General features: G+C 39.2%; 2 protein-coding genes across 2 annotated transcripts in view; one reads left to right on the top strand and one right to left on the bottom strand.

Moving 5' to 3' along the window:
- Nucleotides 1–25,924, top strand: part of LOC145435413 (uncharacterized) — a 428,570-nt gene that overhangs the window by 360,253 nt on the left and 42,393 nt on the right. The gene's annotated exons all lie outside the window — the stretch shown is intronic.
- The window catches only part of LOC145436528 (uncharacterized), a 62,981-nt gene that overhangs the window by 36,883 nt on the left and 174 nt on the right, over nucleotides 1–25,924 (bottom strand). Inside the window, exons 2-13 of the mRNA XM_080313891.1 lie at nucleotides 22,947–24,344; nucleotides 21,370–21,674; nucleotides 15,570–15,674; nucleotides 14,619–14,717; nucleotides 11,005–11,160; nucleotides 9,329–9,409; nucleotides 8,976–9,152; nucleotides 8,498–8,693; nucleotides 7,254–7,308; nucleotides 6,617–6,711; nucleotides 5,318–5,380; nucleotides 5,206–5,262 (exon numbers count right to left, since the gene is read on the bottom strand). Coding sequence (XP_080170017.1) covers nucleotides 5,206–5,262; nucleotides 5,318–5,380; nucleotides 6,617–6,711; nucleotides 7,254–7,308; nucleotides 8,498–8,693; nucleotides 8,976–9,152; nucleotides 9,329–9,409; nucleotides 11,005–11,160; nucleotides 14,619–14,717; nucleotides 15,570–15,674; nucleotides 21,370–21,674; nucleotides 22,947–24,344 — 2,787 coding nt within the window. The remainder of the gene's footprint in view (nucleotides 1–5,205; nucleotides 5,263–5,317; nucleotides 5,381–6,616; nucleotides 6,712–7,253; nucleotides 7,309–8,497; nucleotides 8,694–8,975; nucleotides 9,153–9,328; nucleotides 9,410–11,004; nucleotides 11,161–14,618; nucleotides 14,718–15,569; nucleotides 15,675–21,369; nucleotides 21,675–22,946; nucleotides 24,345–25,924) is intronic.

Raw genomic sequence — 25,924 nt, 5'->3', positions numbered from 1 at the left:
TACGATTCGAAATCGGTCGTCTCGATAATTATTCGCACAAATCGGATTATCCAACAGATGTTTGCCGATGGCAGAATTAATGGCCTTTGATTGATCAGCATCAATTTTAAGTGGATGAGTTAAATCTGTTGGATAATCCGATTTGTGCGAATAATTATCGAGACGACCGATTTCGAATCGTAGGGCGAGGCCGATCACAATTCCATTTGTGTGCCTTGGAATCAACTTTTATCAAAATACACCAACCAAAACTCTGTCAACAAAAGGAGTTCGTGTACCACCTAAAAATAATACATTGAACGCTCTCTCTTTCATGCTGGTGACGTCATATTTTGTGATACGATTGTTGATATACAATGTTCTTTCCAATTCTCTACTAGTTGCTGACGATTACCCCTGACGAGTGTCAGCCGAAAATATTCGGGTTCATTTCAATATGAATATACTATTTAATTCATTAACAATCATAACCTTCCATGCCATCAATCTATTCATTGGGATTGATACCATTCTGCTTTCATTGTGTGATATGACGATAAGGGTGGCGCGGAATGTTTCGATGTCATAAAGGGGGGCATGTCTCAAAAATATTGAGAACCACTGGTGTGAATACTTTAAAAATAACATGTTGTATATGCGCCAATACGGACGATTATGAGCTGATATAGCGGACGTATGCGATATGGGATTGATGGAACGCTTGAAATAGTCGGCTCAACTGCTTTGTAGATATTTCGCCTAAGGAGCTATAGTTACCCTATATTTTCTATTGTCAATTCAAATCCACTATAACGTCACAATTGAATATTCATGATGTCGTGTCTTTAAAAAACAAACAATAAAGACATGTTTAAAACAAGGGCCTTTGTAATTTATTTCTGTTTTAAATGCAATCCTGATTAAAAATGTCCGCCGAAATACATCCGACCGCTTTATAAGTAATCGAAATGCCGCCATGAACAATAAAAGAATGAACACGCCTGAAATATATAATAGATTAGGGGTCACCACCACGCTTCATATTTTGCGGCCGTCATATTTTGCGACCCGCTGCCTGATATGAAACGTCGGAAGAACGCTTATTAAAGCATTTTGTAATGCTGGAATTGATTTCAGTTTAATCATATTGTTGTTGTTGTTGTTGTTGTTCAAAGTAAGCTATTATCTTGTGCCCAATATCACTAGCTAATACGGCCTCGGCGATGGTAATATCATTCCATGAAGGATGAATTAGCTGATGGGCGTATTCCCTTGACGTGCAATGATCCGCCACTATACCAAGACCGCGACGCGTAGAAAACGTCCTCGAGCTAGCCAAAAGACCAAGCTTCACGAGGATACGGTGCACAGCAAGAACGGTATCTACCTAGCCCCAATATAGATTGTTTAGTCCAGGGGTAACCAATCTGTGGCAGTAGAAGGACAATTATGCGACCGTTGACAGTTAATTCGATTAGGATGTGTTGGTGGCCGTCAATATGCAATTTGAATTTATACGATTTCACTCACTTAATAACAAAATATTAGAATTATTCTTGCAATTTTCTTTGCGCTATGCTCGGTTCAATGCTAGTATATTTTCGATTTATTATAGTAGTAGTGTCCTTTGTAGTATGATCCTCGCAGTACAGATGCAAACAACAGAAATACCAATTTGTGATCGTGTTTTCATCATAACGAAGGAAATTTGTTTTAGGTGTGTCTACAATTGGGCGAATCCAATATCTTTCCACTATATCATATCACATCCTGATGGTAGCTCAAGAAATCACAGCATGTAACAAAGGGGACTAGTAACAATAGGCCCACCCAAAGATTCAGCACAGCATTAGTAACTTCCCTAAAATTCCGAAGACACCCCTGCATCAACTTCTCCAGTGAATCTGAACACATGGGCTGAGAAAGGGTAAATAGTGAAACGATATTAATGACGAAATTCACTATGAATATGGATAACTTTTCGCTCTTCGGACGATTAGAAAATGAATCCCTGTGGCTATTCAAAACATGATTACTCACGATATGATAACATACCAAGAAAGTGATGGTCATAATATTTTTTATTATATTTGTATTTCTTCAATAAAAAAATATTTCTTTTGTGGAAACTATGCCCGTCACTCATGTTAGAGAGCACGGGGTTGTATTGACGTAGAGCAGCGGTTCTCAACCTTGTCTCCAGCGCCCCCCAAGGGGCGCTGGTTATTTTGAAGGGGGGGGGAACGCTCAGGGGGCGATATGGGGGGCGCTGGGCTCAGGGGGGCGATAAGGGGGGGGGGCGCTGAAGAAAAATGGCTTCGCCGTAGATGATGTGGTAGTAGGATGTATCCTTATAATGAATATTCAGAACAAATTAACATTCCACAAAGCATGTCAAATCCCGAAATTTTTGGTCGCCCTACGCGGCGATGTTTGCTACATATGTTTTCGTAAATGTAGTATGTTATTATAATTCATATAAAAAGAATTGCGAGTACTTTTAGATCGCGAATTTCCCGTTATTTAAAACACTGCCGTCACGCTTGCTAGGGTTATTTTCAACAAAATGTTTCGCATTTTATATTATATATTCTATCCCGCAGCGCACAGCGTGTGAAAATCGAAGAAGGAGGCACTGTATATCACTTTTGATAAGGAGAGCCCCTTGTAGTACATAGAATGAGTTTTGAAGCTTTGTGCAGGAAATGAATAACTAAATATACTTGTATTTAAGAGCTACAAAATTAAATCGTCAGAATATCTCTTCACCGTATCATGAAGGATGATCTATTTGTTGCGTTTCCCAACCTCACATGAACGTTATATTATATGAGTTGCTTTGTTTGGAATACATTCATGTTAGAACTTATAACTGGGTACAGTAGCGTACTAATTTCAATGTGAGCTGATCTAGGGATATATGTATCCCAATTGACTTATTTATAGTTACACAAAGCACTAAGACAAAATCCAATACAATTAATTTTCCCATATTGCCAATCGCCGATGTGAATTCGGGAAAGCTCGAACCACAGGGTATGAGACCGTACCCGATTGTTGCTATAACAACCATGATTTGACCCTGAATATACCACATACAATTAATATATGGTTTATTATAGTCGAATGGTCCTCCAGCGCGATTAAAGCAAGAAATATTTCCAATACCAAAGTCGCAAAAAGACCGAATGAGCTATGACCTCTTACCAAGACCGAAACTGCTGCAACCCAAACCCCCAATCGGTAAGCTCGAAGTGCGCCCTTAGCTATTTCGGTGAGGAAACCTGGACATAAATTAAACATCATGTTGTGACGACTCCTCCACGGCTGAATACGCATAATTATAGAAACGAGAAATAGGCATTTCGTCGTCGGCCATTACCAAGCCCCGATGCACTAAGACATAAAAAGTTCCGGTGAATATGAGACTCCGAGAAGTGTGTCAAAAAGACCGCCAGCGAGAAAACCTCAGCCGAAGAGGATTGCCCTTATCTTGAGCGTAAACTTCGATGTATATAAGTCTTCTTTTCCATAGGTGCCTAAATCGCTCGTGCCGAATTCTCATGTCGTCGCAATCTGCACTCACATGACAAATAACATCCTGCAGAGAACATTATTTGCCAGTGACAAAATACCAATTTTGAATCGTGTGCTTACTTTAGTTTAATACGTTTATGCGTTTCAATATCTTTTGATTAAATAGCGGACAATAGGTAACGAAATAACATGCAGCGATTGTACAAACAGGAACGCCCGTATTGGCTACTTGATAGAATTGTTAGGTTGCCTAATTTAAGCCTACACACAAAATTTGGTTCAATTCCAGCCAGTAACCGCTTTGCTACAGGAAAAGAAAGTTTCTATTTATTATATAAAAATAAATGATAAAAATTTGAAAATTTTCTGTTCAGCCCATGAAAGTGTTAGGCTATCTATAGAAATAATCCTCACCAAATTTGATTCAATTCCAACCAGTGAAAGCGGAGTTATTGCCGTCGAAAAATTTGGATTTGAATAAAATAGTATTTACGGTGACCGATTCTTTGTTTATTTATTATAGTTGTGCTCACCGTAAATACTATTTTATTCAAATCCAAATTTTTCGACGGCAATAACTCCGCTTTCACTGGTTGGAATTGAACCAAATTTGGTGAGGATCATTTCTATAGATAGCCTAACACTTTCATAGGGTGAACAGAAAATTCTCAAATTTTATATTTTTTATTTTTATATAATAAATAGAAACTTTCTTTTCCTGTAGCAAAGCTGTTACTGGCTGGAATTGAACCAAATTTTGTGTGTAGGCTTAAATTAGGCAACCTAACAATTCTATCAAGTAGCCAATACGATTTGAGAAAAAAAGTCATTTTTGAAGAGCCCTAATGTTCAATATTAATTACGTGGCCTTCATTTTCCAATACAACAGCTCACTCAGTGCTAATGTTACTGTGAAGAATAAAAATTATACCGACATCTATATGCAATAACAACATATTTCATTCGCGCATTATGGAAAATTTTGACTCCTAGGACGACCAGGCCACATGAACTTAGCTGACCATCGAAATCACGCGACGGGGTTCTTCGAGGCGAAGCCCTCATGAGTTTGGTTTATCACGCTATGGGTGCGCGAGACAATCGTTTTTTTAATGTTGGCTGACGAAGTGCAATTACGGCCCTCCCTCTCACCCATTGTCTTTATTAGAGTCCTTACAATATGAGGGGGCGCTGGAGCTAGGTAATTTTTGAAAGGGGGCGCTGGAGCTAGATAATTTTTGAAAGGGGGCACTGGAGGAAAAAAGGTTAAGAACCACTGATGTAGAGTTATCAAAACGTGATAGTTAAACTGTGTTGCCTATTTTTATCTCGATATAGAAGTCATGCGGCCCGCGGCCTCTACGAATTATGAAAAGTGGCCCGCGACCCGTTTTCAGTTAGCGGCCCCTGTAATAGATGATACAACCTTGAACAACAGCTTCTGCTGCTGCATCCCGTTGATGGACATTAGTTTGCAAGTTCTGAAGTTGAGTCAACGGCAAACCTGAAAATGGCAATTGGATTCGGTTTAATATCGAATATCAATACATCACGAAGCTTATTATCATACAAAATTTATGTGATTGGTAAATTCGCAGGATGTAATCCGCTTCAGCCATGGCTGACATTTTAGGAAAAAATGGGAATGATATCTTGAAATTTCCGACTGTAATATACAATTTTACGAACTTGCGCGAGGGGCGATTTGATAATTTTCGGTAGTGGCCGGTTCTTCTATCATAGCATCTGAATAAATAAAATAATGACAATTTCTATATGGATAAAATTTATAAGATACAACCTGATTCTGTAGTACCGGATTCTTGACTGGTGTCGATTTGAGAAGGCGGAGTCGATGGCATACCTCAAAAAATAGTTGAATTCGTTGAATAGCAGCATTTTTAGGCAAATGCAGATATTACGGTTCCGATCACAGCTCAGACTCATATCAACTCATATATTACCAGAGGTGGTCAGTAACGAAGTACTTCTACTTTTTGAAGTACTTGAAGTAGATTTGGCCTACTCGCACTACTTTTTAAGTAGTTACGATTTTAGACTACTTCTACTTCTACTTGACAGATTTCAGTTTTTTAGGCAAAAATAGGCGTATAATACCTACTTACTTACAACTTGCGAACCGCCACTCCTACTTCTACTTGAGTAGAAATTCCGACGTTACTTCTACTTCTACTTGAGTAGCGACGGTGACTACTTTGACCACCTCTGTACATTACAGCTGACACCATAAATGGGACCACTATCGGAGGAATACGAGCAGTTTGTTCGAACGTGGGGTATTGTAGTCCCACCAATATCAGTCTCCTATAATTAGTATAAGACTGCGCAAAGACTGTTGCTCTAATTTAGTATTTGCTGGATTATGATTTATATAGTTTGTGACATATATTAGTATAATGTTAGTGGCAGTGTTGGGAGCAATTTATAATATATGCAAATTAGTAGGGCTGGGCACAATGATTCGAGTACTCGAATCTGAATCGAGTATTAATTTTAATGATTCGAGTCGAGTAGTAAAAGACGATGTTTTCGAGTACTGAAATTATACGCTCCTCACCACTGAAAGTTGATTTATCAACGAGGAGTTTATCAACGATCAACGAGTTTATGCCAATTTCACTGTTGAAGTCAGGAAACCTTGGTTGGCCGTATCGTAGCATACGAAACACGAAGTATAAAAGCTACGAACGTTACTGGAAATAGCACATTTCCGAAGTCATGATCATCCCACAATATTGTCACCAAGTGCAATGAAATCGGTATGGTCGAAAAAAATAACAAAGTATCCTTAATATGATGGGTAACAGGCATTATATTCTTTGTTGTCGCTTAAAAGGTACATATTTGAAATTTGACAAATAATATTCTGCTATGACGTCATAATGAGTGATACTCGATTACTCGACTCGAAGCATTTTACGTGATTCAGAATCGAATCACTCAGGTACTCGATTTTGCCCAGCCCTACAAATTAGCTTTCTGCATAGTAATGAAATTTACAACAGTATTTCACTCTTCCTAGATCAAACAATACTGGAAATTCAGATAGAAACAGTCACTGAAAATGAACATTCCTAACCTTCATCTGTCACTGCTTTAGATAACGGAGGTGTCTTCTTACGCGTCATGGAACGTTTCTTTACGGTTGATGTTTGTGGTTCTTCTTGTACCGGTCTGCATAATTTGTGAATTATACTCAAACACAACATCTCGTTTCCACAGAACAGGTATATAATTTATTGAAAATAGTAGCATTTTAATTAATAAAGATAATCATTTTTACACTTCCAGTATCTCAACTTTCTCCGGGCATACTGCATAGCCTAAAGATTGATTATAATTGAAAATAGATAACTGTACTAGCTGAATGGTGCATAACTAAGTAAATTGGAAATCGCTTGAATCAACGAAAATACATTATTTGCTTGAAATGTGGACACGCTATTCCTTCCTAGAGGTTAGGTAGGTTAAGACACTAAATAACTATCTCAATATAAGTTCACCGAAAGATCCCCAGATTACGGACATTGTTTCCAGTTAAAAGTTATACAGAAAGCCGACTAAATTACGACACATTTAGGAATTACGGAATTATATGTCATGGCACATGTTCGAATGTGGGTCAAACATCAGAGATTATCATGATCAATAATCATCAACTGCTGCATTTCGGGAAATAAGGATCGGGTTTGTTACTCTTCAAAACATCTACTCACCCCATAGAAACTTGTTGGTCGAGTTGATCCCAGGCATCGCTAACTTCACGGAAGACTAGAATGAGAAATAATTTACGTTGCATGGAAGACTTATTTACGTAAAATGTCTTCATGGCATAAATTGTGCCTGGCACCGGATATATTTTTTAATATCAAAAACAGTCACCGGGTTCGTAGCTATAGTTAAAGGAAAGGGAAATTTTAGTCAGACTCGCAATCGTCGTCAAAAAATCGTATATCAGTTCGTCGTCATTAACTTGAACGCTTGAATTTGGATTTGCATTTGCGTCACGTATTCCTTATTGGGGGATTGGTATCGCACTGGTACTCGTTCTGATGGTGGCGATTCCTGGTGAATAGTGGGAGCTGGATATCACAATGCGTGAGATGAAAATTTACGAGCAAACCTGAAGTGTTCGAATCGTAATAATTCAATTATCTGCGGCGCAAAATCTAGCGATTTAATTTCTAGTATTTTATATTGCTCAATGATAGTACTTTGGAGGACAGCGGGCTCTCTAATTGCCTGATTTTCGGGATAACGGATATAATGCCTGTCTTACGGTGCATGTACTATTTCCCAAGCTGATAAATCAGTTTAACTTTTTTATATTTTATAGTTTTCTCGTTGGGGAGTGTCGAGAAATAGAATAAATTTTACAGCCTTTGATGCCAGATACATATGATGTGCATAATTAAATTATAAATATATTCGAAACTGGTGGAAATACCTTTGATCTTTTTGGAAAGCAGCTGCTGCTTGACTTGGATAAATCATGTCTATTGCGCGAAATATTCATTTATTACAAAGTTGCTGACGCTTTATAATAAATTCATTGACCTCAAATCGGACGCGGAACATTCGGACAGTGAAGAAGCTATTTGCGTTTTCATCATTCGATGTGTAGGCCTATTCAAGATTGGCTTTCCATACGAATGATGTCTCTATATCGGATACGAGTTCCAGACAAACGTCATACGGTCAAATGTATTTCTAACAACCACGACATGTTCGTCGATATATAAAGACTGACTCACATTAGTCAATGTGTACTGATTATTTGATAAAATATGTTATTTGATAATTTCAATCTCATGTAAATAGCCTGCCAAACGGTGTCTCATTTCCTCCAATGGTTGTCTTAAAATAAACCGTTGAATTAATCAATGAGGTGACTATTCCCAAGAAATACCTAATATAGCCATTAAAACCAGTCTAAAACACGCTAAAACCAATTACTCACGCCGCAAAACCTCCAACTCTGTATTGTGATCATTTGCAATCTTCAAGACGTTTCTCAATTCGTCACCTCTCAGCATATCACCATCACACCGGTATATCAAGGTTAGTTTTTTCAAACTGCTGTTGTTGACGAGAGATGATATCTGATCGTGTGGAACACAGCATCTGGAGCTGAATATGCATCGGGCATATTCGACCTGCGATATCAGCCAATTATTTTTAGTAATACTGTAGTGACGGTTACAACCGTTATTGACCATTTGGAACACGGACTATAATTTATTACAAGATGCTTAAGATACGCTTTTTACTAGAAATCACAGATTCCGCAACGTAAGTAAATATCTCGCGCAAGGACAATAAGTTAATTATTGTGAAGGTGCCTCGTAATGAAGGGAAAATGCAATGAGAAAGGTATGATAGATTGATGGAGAATTTGTGTTGAAAGTATGCAAATACCAACAGATGATAAATTCTACCTTCATTTGCCGACAAAATTCAACTATCCTTCGGAAGTCATCCCCCCTCGTAACATCAAACATCGCATGGATATTGACAGGACAATGAAAACCGGATATTTTTTTTTGGATCTCCAAAATTCTGTTGTAGTCATCGACGGATGAGTTACCATTCACAGCAATATCAAGAAGCTCGGTCTAAAATGAGAAAGAGAGATTATATGGGTTTAAACATAAAATACAAAACATTCCAGAAACAAGTATTCCCGAAAATTAACATCATTGCTGTCGATGCGACTTAGGGGTTGTTGCTGAATTTAATCATAGGACAATATAAAAACGTTCCAAAGCATTCCGTAAATCATGAATCTGACCTGATACTTTTTTGAAGATGTTTCAATCAACGAGTAATCGACACAATTTTCTTCCGTGCAATCAAGCAATATCTTGCTTATCTGAACGCAATATGGTTTGAATTAGGCGAAATGACATTGATCGTCGTTACGATGATCATCCACTAGAGCAGGGGTGAGCAAACTTTTGAGCTCGCGGGCCGCATTCAACATCTAAATTCATTCGCGGGCCGCACTATATAAAATGGGATTATAAACCAAAACCCAACATTGGTATTTGATTATATAGTGAGGACATGGAGATAATATATGTGTTTATTTAAAACAAAACGAACATTGCTTTGATGATATCGTACACGCGAGATTCCATAGGCTAGTCGACCTCAATAACCAATTTGTCGGTTGTCCCGATTCTCGGAACAGGATTGAAATTTAAAACTGTCAGAAGCGATCTGTATCAGCGATCATAGATTTACTAATTTTACTTTTGGTTCAGTTCCAGGACACACAATGCATGAATTGTCCTAAACGCAGGACGAAGTATAGCTCATAAATCACGGTATTAAAATATATTTTAAAAAAATTCCACATATTTACTTGCCGTTACTGTCGGAAATGCATCTTGAAATTTGAACGGTAACCATAACCTTCCAACTACAAAAATATGCAACTCCTTCATAAAATTCAATCTTCACGACTACTGACCTGAGTACTTTTCAGTACTAGTTTCTACTTCCACTTGAATGTGTTTTGACATGTCTTGTAAGTCGCTACTTCTAAAATGTAATGGACTTGAAATTCACATCGTTATATCTATACTTCTACTTTGAGTAATAACACGGACTACTTAGAATATCTGTTTCTTTGCATAAATTCACGTTAAAAATCGAACCATTATTATCTAGTACAAAAACGTTTCCACAACAAGTTATCCTCTGAAATATCTTCGCCAAGGTTGAAGTATACTTGCCCTACTCATACAACGGATAAGGCATAAAATAGGCTGTACATATAAATGAAGCGTTACCATGCAAGAATGTTGCGTATATTTACGTTGTTTGTTTGTTTGTGGTATTCATTGTGTTTGTCGACTACTATGGTCATTTACACCATGCCGATATTACTCATTTTTTATTCCGTAACTGCCAACTTGTAGCACAGCCAACTTCTAGGCTTTTTTTTATTAGACACCGCCGTCGTGGACGAGATGGCGAGGAGGAGCCGACGTAAACCTCCAACACTTAGGTAGGAATTCTGGAGGCACTATATTGACGTTGTTGATGTTGTTATTGTTTCTGATGTTTATAATTCAAGGTGTTTTGACATCGATAATTAAACTCAAGGACACCAGCCGTTTTCCTCAGAAAAGTACATTATTCGAACTGTAGCTACGTGACGTGTACCGTGTTCTATTGCACTCCATCTCTGTGGATCAACATCACTCTTTTGTCATCGCTTATTCTTGGTTTTCAAAATTTCAAGCAGTAATTATTCACTGTTCCACTTGTCGATGTCATTAAGTAATCTGATAAGCAAGGTGTTTTAATAGTTGTGAGACTATAGTACGACGGATGCTGTCGTGAGGGTCACGGTCGCTTAGTTACGCGAAGATGGTCATACACGAAGGGGGACCAGGGATCGACTTTGCGTTCAATTTAGAAAAGATAAATATGGTAAGCAAAATCTCCGCAACTGACCTTTCCAATTTTCACATCTGAAATCTGTCGCAAATCGTCCTGCTTTCCCAACAGATGTTGTTGCGCATTCAATTCGACACATTCTGCATCGAAAAGGAGCACAAAAAATACTACACACGCGAGGGAATGAATCCGTTCAAAAGATAGAATGCTTTTCTGTAAAGAAAATGTCACTAGTTACGTCACAATGTACTAATGAAACCTGCTATTGCAGAATACTGTCAAATATACGTTGAAACGGTTACCACAACTATTGGACGCCGCTTCACTGACACACACTCATTATAACCCGTTCCCCCTCAGTCACTTTTCTCATCCTATACCCAGCAATAACGTAAGAAGCGGAAATCCAACTATGACAGCCCGATAAAATTTACTGGTCTGGATACCAGGTTGCAGAGGAGGTTCATTTCATGATGTAAATGAATAATTGAGTCAAACACCAAAGGCAGAGGTAAATGCGTGTATGAAGACCTGCGCCTTGAATGCAGTGTATTTTTCCACCGATGAATGCACGCAATATTTTAGCATCTGTTAGATTCCGGAATGCGACGCAAGTCCACAAAAGCGCATATCTACAGGGCCTTCATCAAAAGACTGCGTTGTTTGAATGCTGACTTCGTAATATTTATTACAACGTGTATAAGTGCTGCAATGCACTGTACAGCAACATGATTCGCCTCTGGTCCACTTGAGTTGTATCAGGCCATGATGCCAATATTGGCATTGTCATTTTGTCGTCACCAACCCCTTGCCATTTTTTCTAGTTGTGCCGCTGATGGCATTCAATTTTTTATGAGTGCTTCATTTTCGAACAACGGATTTCTGCATGTTGCGACACGCTAACTGCTATTACACCAAGCTGCCCCTCTTGCATGAATAAATTGATCTTAGCCAACATCTCTCGAACAGATATCACTTTGTAGCTAAGTACCCCACATACCTGACAAAAAGCGTTTCCTGAATCATGTGGGGAAACTTTGTTAATAACATACATTGAATACGGTTATGCTGCCAACCTTCCCCCAGATCCCACCGCAGACTGGGAATGAGTGGCCGGGGAAATTAGATTTGTTGTTCACGCAATAAGATAGGTGCATTATTCACATTCATTCTATTTGTAAACGATGTATCTGGAATTTCGAAATGGATTTGAATCACAAAGTACAAGAACGCCATTAGTTCATTCACATTCGTCGCAAATGGCTATCCTCAATTCTCTATTATACCTAATATCGGCTATGGGCCACTAACAGCCACGATATCAAAATTCGGCGGGTCGCGTTCTTAAGACGACTGCCAATAAATTAGCAACATATCCACGATTCAGAGTGTTCAACGTCTATGGTTATTTTACATCGGGACGATAGTATTGTTGAATATTCTTAAGCTGTCGATTCATAGCACGACCCACTTTAATTCTAGACTTTTGTAAAATACATGTAATGCCGATAGAATAACGGCTAGGAGAAAAAATTATCCTCTAGCGTAGAGGAAGGGACTCTGTACCTGATCTTGGTCGGAGTCGAACCTGCGAGCCAATATGTTGAAGCTCTGAAACATACCTGTACCACACACTTAGAACAGATAGGCAAAGTGACATAAAGACTTATTTTGAATGTAAATCCGTGGACTAAATCATACGCTGTATAAACTGAACCGGATGTCTGTTAACTCCGGTTGGTTTACTAGCAATTTTTATCAGTTCAATACACCAAAGAATTGCGATATCATGACAAGATAGGAAGGAAGGTGTCGAAGCGACTCGAAGTAGTCTTTGGAATCAGACACCCAAGTGATACCTGTTTATTTATTTGTCACGATTACGTATGAGTAATCCAGATTAAAAATAAAGCCAATGCGGCAAAGAGTACCGTGGCAATTAAAGTCACAATAAATCACTCTTTCCGTAAAGTTTAGTTCAAAACCTTCTTGGTTGCCATCGTGACATCTATACACTTTGCTCTTCAAATTTTTACGTGATACGTTTACGCATCACTAATCCGTAAAACAAGTCAAGCAGAACTCGTGATTACCAGTTATCATCACCTGTAGACGATGAAATGGTGGGCATGTAAATATGGCGAGGGCCGACGGCTGAATAGGAATATTCGGAGCACTAAGTATTTCGATACAGGAGTCAGGGGTGGAACCGTCCTTTAAGTTTGTGTCGAGAAAGTCCCGTGGATCATAATAAAATCGGTATTATGACAAAAACCTTCAACGTAAGGCTATTTCACCAAGTTGCACACTGCTCAGATGGCAGCGACTAAGACAAGGTTAGTAATATACTAGATATATTTTCATGTCCTGATACCAATGTGTCTCTAGGTTAAAGGAGTTTTGAGTGTATCACGTCTACCATTGTTTTGAATTATGACGGTGAATCAATAGCATGAGCAGCAGCATGTATTTTCAATGTCAGTCACTAATTTCATTTTTGAAATTCAATCAATACGCCGCGGAATAAAGTTGAAATTTTGGACTCGACCCAGCAACATATTTTCTACTTTTCATTTGGCCAACGGGGAAAAATAATTGTACACCAGTGGCTTAGAAGTTACGGTGATGGTACGACTATTTGAATATGTATGTGCGATCACTAAAATCCACGGCATATGATTGTCATATTATGGTTTAAAATCACCTGTCTCTAACTAATGATTTAACTTGTAGTTCACAGAAAATAAGTCGATGATCAACCAGTGTTTCCTTTATAAGTGAATGTAGGCCTATATCGATGTATCTCAGCGGTTCTCAACCTTTTTGAACATGTGCCACCCTTGGCTACGGCGACCCTCCCTTGTCCTTATCGTTTTGTGAAAAGGAGCACAACATATAATGGTATATATATGGCATATCTTACGCCAAGTTTGAATCCGCATTCCAGTTATTGAGTCTTTTACATTTCTGGCAAATTTCCCCCAAACTTGCTTGACAATAACAAAAAACATTGAAGTGGAAACCGATTTATTTCAAGATAGGTTGCCCTAGGACTAGCCCTAATGCTGACGGTGACTACAGATAGAACGGGGTCTTTCTGTCCTGCCATGCTAAATTTGATCAGTTTTGAAATTGAATTAAATTGTGTTGATTTAGGGTAGCCTAATTGATTGCGACAACGGGCATCCTATATTGCATCTAAGTCTGTCTTAGTCAGTGCAGTCCGCCAGCTATTAACAACAGCTACCCGTTCGTTGGTCTACTACCAGAGCTATGAAGTAATGAATGACTTACACGTTGGAATTGCTCTAAATGTTCAAAGAATATCAAAAATCTGCTCAAATGAAGTTGAAATCCGCATATAGCCTACTCCATTGAGCGCGACTGCTGGAGTTTGTGTTTAGCAAGCTTTCCTAAATACGAAATATCTTCAACAATCGTCTTCTCAGAATGGTTGTGAAACACATGTTTAGTCTCAATTTAGACAGACTTTGTTAATTTCTGTCCCCCCCCATCCTGAGAGCCTCCCACGCCCCCATGTTGAGAACCATTGATGTATCTAATATAAAATGAAATCACCGGACTGAACTAGGAAGCAGCCGAAATAGAGAGTGTCAAATTCAAGCATTTATCATCAAATCCTTATCGCATTAGCAATTTTGACATCCAACCTTTATGTTGAAGTGCCCGGCATCCAGACCGCTTATCTGGATAACGTCTTGCCCGTTCTTCAATATGTAATCGTAACCATCTGAAGTCAGCAGTAAAACCTGGATATTGTCATGATGAAAAGTGTGAGATCTTAGAAAGTAGCGATCATCAAATGAATATCATGACGCAATATCACTAATAAGGTGATGACTTGGGCAAGGTTTTGCAACTTTTACAACTTCTTTCAGAGCTTCCGGCAGCTTTCTAAATACTCAAAAGTTATGCCATATGGGGTGTTGACGGAGTCTACTTTTCAAACTCTGTGCAACTTTTCTGCATATTTTCATGCAACGTTTTGCAACATTTTTCGGTTTTTCATGCAACTATCTTTTTACTGGAAATATTTGGCACTATATATATATATAAATACATCTCTCGATTATTTCACTGTCTGACGTCTTTTCAAATTTGACATACATTCAGGCTAGATTACCGAAAAGTATATTTCCACTGGGTCAATTTTTTCAGGCCCTTGATTTTGTTGAAGTCGCCGACACTGTGTTTTGCTACAGTGCCTTGCATAGGGATCGGTTCGAGTATCTCCTCCCTAGTAATTGCAAGGAATATGTCCATAAATGCAACTTAACACGGATTTGACTACAGCAATAATTTGCCCTAGGATGACATAGATTCCAAGACATCGCCAACAACGGAAATCGGAAATAGGATATTCATAAAGATGGACTTAAAATAAACAAACAGATACTTTGTTATCGGACAGTATCGTTATTCAAAGTATTGGATATTGTTAGCATCATTTATTTGTTCTCGAAACAAAACCTCTGGCAGGTACAGAAACGGGGAGGCTTGCGGCAGGAAACGTATATGACGTAAAACTGCAGACAAATTACGGTGCGGATCAAACAATGAGAATTGTTTATTACACAGCAAAATCATGGAACTTAACACACTTCCCAATCCAAATTTCCAGATAGCGATTCAATCCAACAATGACCGAAAAGTGAACGTAGGGCTGTTGCTGAAAAATTGTTGCCACGTAAATCCACTTTCTTCACCTGAAAAGATAGAGATATATGTTTTAAATTTAGAGGAAACGGAAATATGAAAGTCAATCTCAAATCAAATCCTCGGAAGTCATCGACGTTGATGATGAAATTCACTGAAACGAAATCTATTCGCCATCATGCAGGAGGATATTTAAGGTAGTATACGTCTAAAAGAGGTGATCAATGGCATCAGACAGCTCGTTAGTCAATAAATAGACCTTCATGATCGACACAAAGCGTATTCATTGCCGATATTCAAAAATCACATTTAATAGGGATACAGGATTCAATGGATAACAAAGTTGTATGGATGTTCAATTGTGTAAATCAGTCAATGACCAGGGCTTCTAGTTCAGTGGTTATCAACCGCCGATCCCCGACGAGTTTTCTGTCAGTTCGCAGGATCAATTTAAATGTTATATGGTACCTTAATTGCAAGCTACAATATGTTCAATGTTTATACTTTGAAGAAAGGAATAAAACATCAAATTTCAATCTGATTTAGAACTTGGCCAGCTTCGTAATCTAGAGCAGTGGTTCTCAACCGCCGGTCCGCGGACCGGTGCCGGTCCGCGACGACATTCCTGCCGGTCCGCCAGGTATATTACAATTCTATACCTTAAATTCAAGATGTGATGTGAAAGGCTTGTCCACTGATAAAATAAATAAAACATCAAATCTTAAACTGATGCCGAACTTTGTGAGGTAACATTGGGGCTGGTAACATGTTCGTCTTCATTTAAAGTTCAAGACGTGTCATTTGACAACATGAGAGCGACAAATACAGAACATAGGTACGAGCTGACTCATCGCTAAACAGCGCAGTTTGCGGGATTATTCGTTTTTGATTCATTCATTTTGTGCAGGACCATAACTGAGGCACCCCAAACCGCCCAATTAAAGAGGGGCTGAACTTGGAAATAGCCCAAAATTATTTGGCAAATTATCATAATTCATAGCGTATTTTTTTAAAGCTTTTTCCAACAATTTTCAATTTTTCGCGCTTTGCGCGATTTAGTGTCACTAAATGTCTTGTTTATTAGGTGCCCTTCTCCGAGAAACATGTATGATTTATAGAAATAGGCGTTTAGGCGTCAGCCATTACCGCGCCACGACGTACCAACTCATAATAAAGTTTAGGCTAACATGGGACTCGAAAGATGTGCTAAAAATTCGGCAGCGAGAAAACCGATTCAGTCATGAATGATCGAAGATTTACGCTATTGGCGCGATGAAGCAGCATAAACTCTCTGCTTACACTGAGCAGAATGCATGTGCTGACAAGTACAGGTGAAACATCCTCCCCGCTGTATGTTCTGGGGGCGAAACCCCTGAAGTTTGTCTTGTCGCGCTGTTGGGGCCCAAGACCAACGTTTTTGGGAAGGGCTAACGAGGTGCTTTTTCGGCACGGATTGGCGGATGACCGGTATAGTTGCTATATGGTGTTTTCATGCTGCACGCATTGTATTCGTAGTTGCCAGAGTAGCCTATGCCTCCGGTGGCAGTGGGCCATAAGCAAGGTAGCACGACAAGGTGCTATAGGTTCGACTCCGAAACGCTTCTTCTCTCGATATTGTCAAAGAGAAGAATATTATTCGAGTTGGCGTGGTCGGATAAACCCACGGCATTCGGCGCGAAAGGCGACTCTCGGCAGTAGCACGTTTATCTGGACAAGGCTATTTCATCTCGACTCAGCAGACTTACTACCATAACATCACATAAATGCCATCATGAAGATAATTAATTGCGATCAAAACCAGATAAATGTCACTCGCTAGCACTATATAATCGCAAAAAAAACGGTTGCATACTCTACATTTCAGCTTCATTTCAATTTTGAAAGTTCACCGGTCCGCCAGGACATTTTTCGAAATTTTACCGGTCCGCAAGGTGAAAAAGGTTGAGAACCACTGATCTAGAGCACTCTGACATAACATTGCGCCTACTAATATGTTTGATTACACTTGAAGTTCAAGCCGTCTTTGGTGACGACATTCGTGGGACAACTGCGAGCTGACTGGCGAAAAGGCCCAGTTTACATGATCATTTGTTCGTTAAGCTGTATGATATTCGTGTTTCGTTGTTTCCAGATGTTTTCATGCGGTGTCTTGTATTCGTTGTGCGTTTGGAGTGTGAATTGCGCAAGGTAGCACGATAAGGTGTTTGTTTCGACTCTGAAACGATTATTCTCTCGATATTGTCGAAGAGAATAACATTACTCGAGCTGGCGTTGTCGGTCAATTCACGTTTTTCGGCATGGGAGAGAGAGAGAGAGAATTATTTTATTCGTCAACCATGAAATATAGTGTAGGGCAGTGCTGTGGAGTCGGAGTCGGAGTTGGTGGAGTCCGAGTCAGAGTCTGGGTAATTTTCGCTTGATGGAGTCGGAGTCGTGAAAACTATAATAGCTGGAGTGGGAGTCGGAGTCGGACTCATGGGAAAAATACTTACTGGAGTCGGAGTCGGAGTTTGTGAGAATGACCTTGACTTTGACTCCGACTCCAACTTCTCTATCATGAAAACATTTGCTTTCAAATAATTTTAATGGAATTTTTATGTACCACCAAGCACTGTTAATAATAACCATACAGATCAGGTGCGGCCAATCCGTGGCTCGCAGGCCAAATTTGGCACACGAGAAGGTAGGTGTGGCCTGCGAGGTATTTCTCGAAATTCTTTATGACATCAGGTACAATTGCTAGGACAACCAAAATTTGATTAGCATGACCGCGAAATTTGATGATGACTAAAACAGCAGTTCTGACGCATTGACGCATCCTGGGACCAGCCACATTTATCCCAGATCATCGTATATGACCATAAAGTAGAATATTTCATAACAGATTTATTTGACTTGAAATTTTTCTCGGTACTTCGCATGATTCATTGTCACTAGATTTCTTGCATTCAGTATTTGAGCCCCCTTCTGAAAATTATAAATACATATGATTCACAGAATTGAGTCTAACTATATCCGCATTTAGGAGATAACGGGTCGTCCAACATGCGGCTTAGCTTGTGCACTCGCAGCGAGATCGTCATCGTCAAAACATTTGCGCAAACTGATAGAGGCATGTTCATTGATACCGTCGATTTTGCTATGTCTAAACGTCGAATGATCCTATTCTTGCTAAATGAGCCCAGTGGTATACAGATGCGACCCCCAATATATAATAGCAACATATTTCTCGATATAATTTAGTCATTATCTTGAAAAAAAATTTCGCGCTTCGCGCGACCAGGGCCTCATTGCGTACTGCACAGTTGCATCACACATTGTTATCAATTTTAGAGCGTATTATTATAAGTATTGTTTGCAATGTTACCTAATTCGGTTCACTTCTATCGGACGACTAAAAAAAGGTTATCAACATTCCAGTTGCCCACGCAATGGTTCGTAAATCTCATGTGTCTCTTTGGCCGAAAAAGTTGCCCACGCCTGATATAGATAAAATTAGACATTACTTGCAAATTACAACTCAGTTGCACGGGAGAAGAAAATCGCAATATCCGTTTTCGCGATGCAGTCAAAATTAATGCAATTTTTGGAATTATACCATGATACTGTGACAGAGCAAATGCATCGGCTGGTTTTGTAAAATTGTAAAAAAGGATGTAAATATGACCAAACGATGCTTCCCACTCGACAAAATTAAAAATATTTCTAGTGTAGCTTAGCTGTTTTGGTCGAACAAATGATTAAGAAAGACTGCAAGACCCAATCCTTGAATAGACTAGACTAGACATAGGTTATAGTCTTTGACTACTCAACTAAATTCCATTTATGACCAATGGGTATTAGTAGTAAGAGTGTGCGTGCTTGTAATCAGTATATAGTGTGTAATGACAAAATTAGTAAGTTCAATCTCTTTATTAGTTGCTGATTCATACACAAGAGCTACACTTGGATTTTTGTATCTACATTTTTATTATACAGGATTGAATATCTGCCATATTTGAATGACTTATACATTTCAGAATATTAGAGAGTCCATGTTATAAAAACTTGAAAAAGGAATGATATTTAGCAAATCTTTCTTTCATGTTAATTACATAGTGGATGATTGGAGCTATGCCACAATGAAACAATTTAGCATGTCACCGTTAATAATATATTTGCATATGTTTAATGTGGCATATAATTTTCGAAGTAAATTGGTAATAATGCTGGAGTCGGTGTCGGGAGTAGGAGTCGGTACGTTTAAAGACCCAGGAGTCGGAGTTAGGGTCGGAGTCGGTACGTTTAAAGACTCAGGAGTCGGAGTCGGAGTCGGTATATTGAAAATGTGTGGAGTCGGAGTCGGAGCCGGAGTCGGTGGTAAAATTTACCGACTCCACAGCCCTGGTGTCGGATGTAGGCAATGTCCACAGACATTCACGTCTAATAGTACACATTTAAAAAAAAATTCCCAACTGTATTTTACACAGTATAGACTAGGAGACCTGATATGACCGAAGTCTTCTAGGCCGGACACTGCGATCGAGTCTCGGCGGAAACACGTTTATATAGACAGCAAATGTTACGTTTACTCTGCATACGCAATACCGTTAAATTTCATGAATATCGCAATATGAGTAGCGCAACATTGTCCAATACCACTATAACCAGATGGCGATCGGCGAATAGTGCCGATCACTACAATGTAATGCAGCTACAATTTATTTGATACCTTAAAGGTTTTGCATTAGTTATGAGTGAAACTCTCGAAATGTCCCTTTCTAGTACCATATACTTGCAGAGAACGACTGCATACTTTCGTCGTAATTACAGTTTGGTTTGATTTAAATTTCTGAAAGCTTCGCCAGTCCGCCAAATATCTTTAGAAATTTTACAGATCTGTGAGCTGGAATAGGTTGAGTACCAGTGATTCGGTTTTTTGAGGTATAGATTTACGAATATATTCATTATCTTTACATAACATTTTACTATGATTAAATTTAATAATGCGTCGAGTATATCGACAATCAAAATCAATAAACATTTTATCTTCGATGGCTATCAATGCCAAAATCACGTTTAAAATATGAAGTACTACGTAACAGTTTTCCATCGTGTTATTCAATTGACTCTGATAGTGCTTTGCTGAATTTGGTCGCTATTCTGCGAAAAGAGCCGCATTAAAAGGCTTCAATTCACTGATGTATTTTTTGAGGTGTGGTAAAAGTTATATAGGCCTACATGATATGTATCACGAATCATCTGCTGGAATGTTGAGTGTTGGTCTCAGACAATTCTATAACATTGTAGCACCACCAAATCTGACAATGCGGGCAGTTTGTGGGTGTGGGGCAATAGAACGTCATCCGATCGTGTTCGGGTAGAGGTCAATCTTAATGTCTGGATTATTGGGTAGTGCCTAACCCAAAATTGCATTATGCAATGAGATGCTACAAGAAAAATAATTCAGGAGACTGCAATTTTAGCGACGATAGTATACATTTCAAATTTTGATATATCAACAAAACAATAACTATTCAAACTTTCAAATATTGCAGTCTTCGTGTGGATGTTTTAATATGTTAGTAATGCCATGATAAGCACGCTGGTATGACATATTGAACTTACAGGAATTTGATCTGTCATTTTGATACGATCTCATCAATAGATATCATTGAACGCATCCACTTCATAAACGAAATCGGTGAAACTACCCGTATTAGAATCTCATTATTTGATTGTTCACCGCTGTATTTTAACACTCACATGAATTCGATTTTGCATACATCTTGAGATGATACCCAAAAGCTCATCGTCGATATGGCATCCGGCTAAAATAAAAGAGCGAAGACTTCCGCTTCTTGCTGCCAGTGATCCAACGATATGAGCTTCATCGCGACTCAATGAGATGTGAGATACATCGATCATAGAAAGTTGTTTCATCAGACAATCGTCATCTGATTCATAAATTGCTGTATATGCTTCCATGCGTACGCGCACGTTTGCATCCTTCTGGAGTCGCGAAAGAATTGATCGAGCGAGAACATCTCGTTTCTTTGTCTGATCGGAAACTGTCAGACAAGAAGGGTAATCCTTTAACAGAGACTAATGGAAGATTATGCGAAAAACAAATAACCCCAGTTGTACTGTTTAGGTCTTTCGGGGATCATTTTGAGCCATCTAAAGCACGGCATACATCGGAGTTAGTGACAATGTTGCACAAAAATGCTAGTGTGTAATGTGAATATTTGAGACAATTTCTCGTTGTCGAAATGTGATCAGGGTTTCGATGTTCTCTTATACTTAAAGGCTGAAGGGTCAATTATCCAGAATTCCAATTCATCGATCAGTGGTAGAGACAGAATGAAAATTTATCTCTGGCAATACAATATCTCGCTTGTTTGTACTCCTTATGGAACTGTCCGTTCTGGCTAATTCCCATTAAAATTAGAGGAGGGAGGCATTCCATTAGCCCCATTTATCACGATATCGCTAAATCATGTATGGATGGGATGTCGTACACCGTGATACATGACACTGCCGCAACATCAATCAGTAACGGGCTCGAGTAGACTGTCGATTAGCGGCCCAGGTGTTAGTGTAGCACTGGGCTATCACCACCTGCCGAACTGAGTATTGCAAATTAGCGGGTAAGCCGCAGACCAACTCACTGCTCTTGTAGTAGCATGTATAGACACTGTGTGTTGGGATGCAACGTCATATTACTATGGAACTTTCTGGATATAGGGGTAATCGTATTACAGAAAACCTGACTGCAAAGCTCAATACAGTTAGTCCTAAGCGAAATCTACTGTCGAATCGATTCTCAACACATCTTTGTTGACGCACCGGTTGCATGTGTTCATGTGAATTAATATCTTTGATGTTAGTAGTTACAAGATGTGGTCAAAGTAGTCATCGTCGGTACACAAGTAAAAGTAGAGCGGTAAATTTATACTCAAGTAGAAGTAAAAATAGCCTAAAACTACAGCCACTTGAAGAAGTAGTGGAATTCGGAAAAATCTACTTGAAGTACTTCAAAAAGTAGAAGTACTCTGTAACTCACCGCCACTGGTAGTTACTGTGTTTTCGAATATATGTGGAACTTTTCCACCAGGCCTATATTCCACTTCATGATCGTGAACTGCTAATTAACGGTTTATTGTCGTATTATCACGCTGCACAAAAACAACACTGATGCGATCGAGAGCCTAGTTAATCTACCAACATATAGGAAGGGCTTGGTGGAGTCAACCGAGGTCAGATTCAACCTATAACCGATTGGTATTATACCTGTAGAATATCATATTTTATTAAACATAGGTAAATGAACAATGTCTGACCTTCCTTAAGATCATTACGTGATTTCGAGAAGATGACGCCGGACACAAATCGCCGCACGATGGACCACCGTTCTTCATGGAGATGTTCCTCGTCGAAGCGACAGAATTTGTTGAACTCCATTTCAGCTACATAGATCGCTGCCAGATATTCTTGAAGGCTTTGATGGCAAAAGAAGAATGTGAAATCTCCATGCATCAAATGTCGGCTGAGTAGATTGTTGCCCGGAACCTTCGTCATTAAATCTTGGACTTCGTCTGCGGAAACTCCAAACATATGCAAGTCTGTCTCTCTGAATACGAGCCTTCCTTCTTTCATGCCTTGGAATGCCAAAGCCTTCAGTTTGTTTACTATCGATAAAATTTGTTTTCGATTTCTAATGTTTTCAACACTTTGCAGAGCTGATATGATTCTGCTGTATAGTTCTGTCACCGTTGCTGGAGGAGGTTTACATGGATCCCTTCCCATCACAACTGCCGTTAGTATCAGAAAAACGGGCACAGAGACTAAATTGAGCAATCTTGGTGACATAGTTTCAATTTTCTGCCAGAGCTCCTCGCCCGTCTCTCCGAGTAAAGAGGTGAAAAGCTTATGCGCGTCTTTAAAACTAAACCCATTCAGCGTAATGATGGTTTCAGGTCGCGCCATCGCCGGCAACTCAGAAATACTGAACTCCCGTGAGGATATGTAGACCTTGACGTGGGGGAGAATATTACGGGACAATATGTTGTACATGATGGTCCAGCAGCTTGCCTTTTGATGCTTTTTAATTTTCCGGATATTTTCAGCATATATGTCCCACCTCGCTTGATCAAGCCCGTCAAATAACAGCACTGCATCGCATTGGTGTCTATCTATCCATTTGAATGCCTGATCTTCTTCGAACTCGGTTTCATACAACCCCCCAAATAAAAATTTTGACGGCTTTATTTCACCACGCACTTCAACATCCTTCAGTTCAATAAAATGTACCATGTTTATATCGGAAGACGACAACTCTTCGACTTCGTTTCTTGCAATGGATATACCAAGAGCCTGTCTGGCTATTCTACGTGTAAGCGTGGATTTTCCCGATCCAGCAGATGCGACAATAGCAGTTATACCGACTGTTTCTGGTGAGCTCAACTTCTTCCTCTGCCATATAGATGCTACTACGTCATCGATTCCAATATCTCTCTCTCCAATTCTGTCTTTGCGCAGAAATCCAACTTCCTGTGTAAGCTGAGCATGGCCATACCGACCTTTGTAATAATCATCTACATCAACTTCTCGCATCTGCGGATAGACTTCAAAGTCAGGATGCTGAAGATGTTCATGTCTAAAGTCATCAAGGACGTCAATGGCCGTCGCTCTCTTGGTATTGTCGTTACAAATTTGGACGAGTTTTCTACATCCAATATCTGAAAAAGAGCATGTGAACAAATGTCAAATATACAAATAAATAGAGTTAACCGAGCACTCGTTTGTCATGTGCTGCTGAAAGAGCTCATAAACTCCCAGAGGAGACCAGGAATAAGGGAACAATATTTGTCGTAGTACTGAGGTAGGTCTAGTATGCCTGTATCATACTTAGTGAAATTGGTGGTTTTACTATAAGACTCTCACTTCTCAATCAACAGAATTTAATATCAATGTCGTGTAATTTTACTTGTTGAATTATTTCCACTTCCATGTAACTTTATTTATAGGTTTTCATTGTTTGTATACCAGAAATCATTTTCAAGTCGATCGGTAAGGCTTCCGAATGACGGTTACCTAATGTAGTTTTCGAAGTTGTACGCATTTGTGACATCATAGTAGACGTTCTGCATAACACTTTCACTTTTCAAGGTTTCGAATTGACACTGATGACTAAAAATAGTATATGCGACACCATGCCCAGTAGAAACATTTGAAATCGGAAAATAGGTAGATATTTTGTTTTCACATCTATTTGAATAGCACCAATGACTACGTTAATCGGTCATTGACCTTCAGTGGAGCAACTCAGATTTGCACGGGTGCGGCATGTACTAATTTCGAAATATAGATCCCGCCGAATATGACAAAAACCAAATGATAAAGAAATGTCTAGTAATTTGTAACGACCAAATTTCCAAAATATAATATTTGCTGCATTTCTGGAAAGAAAAAAAGAATCTATGCGCTTTGCGCGATCACCTTTGAATGGTTTGTTTATGTTCAGGGTCAGTGGCATTGCCAGAAAAAATAGGGGGTTCAAGGTAATACTCGGGAAGAGTCGACGGAGAGAAAGAGCGAGGCCGTAACTGCCGCACCCCATATTTTTTTATTAACAGAAATCAATTTAACTGAATATTTGCAATTGTAAAAGAACGGTATATTCCTAGTATCGCTTAACACTGTCGGATTCAGCTGCAATGATTTCGTCTGGGATGTGTGTCGCGTGGGTGTGGAACTATTAGAGACAGGTATTTCGGGACCTGCCCTGTCCGCGCCGGCACACTTAAAGACATAAATGTTTGACTAACATGCGGCGGGGAAAAGTGCGGTTTCAGAACAATTGGCGGAGATGAAACCATTCTCCGAATTAACAAGCCCCGTCCTTGTATTTTGTACGCCTCTGCGCAAAGGCGGCGCGCAAGAAAGATAATGCACCCCACTTTGAAATAACGTGCGTCACACATGTTTCATATAGCTACGTTGCGTACAAGTGGTTGTCTGCGTCTTCTCTATTTCATATACGCCCATGAAAGTATCCTAACATTAAATGCATCATTTTGACGTGTGAGGTCAGGGTCGAGAGATGCTAATCAAATTTAGATTTGGGTCGCGGTCTCAAAATTCTATCACCCACAGGTATATATCAAGTATATGCAGCCTGCGGTCTGCAAACGAGATGCATACCAAAAGAGCAACAATGTACGGGGCGCGAAATAGTGACAATTTCTAATTCCGTGGTTTCCTATTCATTCCAATGAACACGAAATTTTAAAATAGGCTCGCTGTGAGCACGTACGTG

The sequence above is a fragment of the Botryllus schlosseri genome, chromosome 3 (assembly GCF_051294905.1).
Source record: "Botryllus schlosseri isolate E-star chromosome 3, Bs_hap1, whole genome shotgun sequence".
NCBI lineage: Eukaryota > Metazoa > Chordata > Ascidiacea > Stolidobranchia > Styelidae > Botryllus > Botryllus schlosseri.
This window is presented reverse-complemented; position numbering and strand designations above follow the sequence as displayed.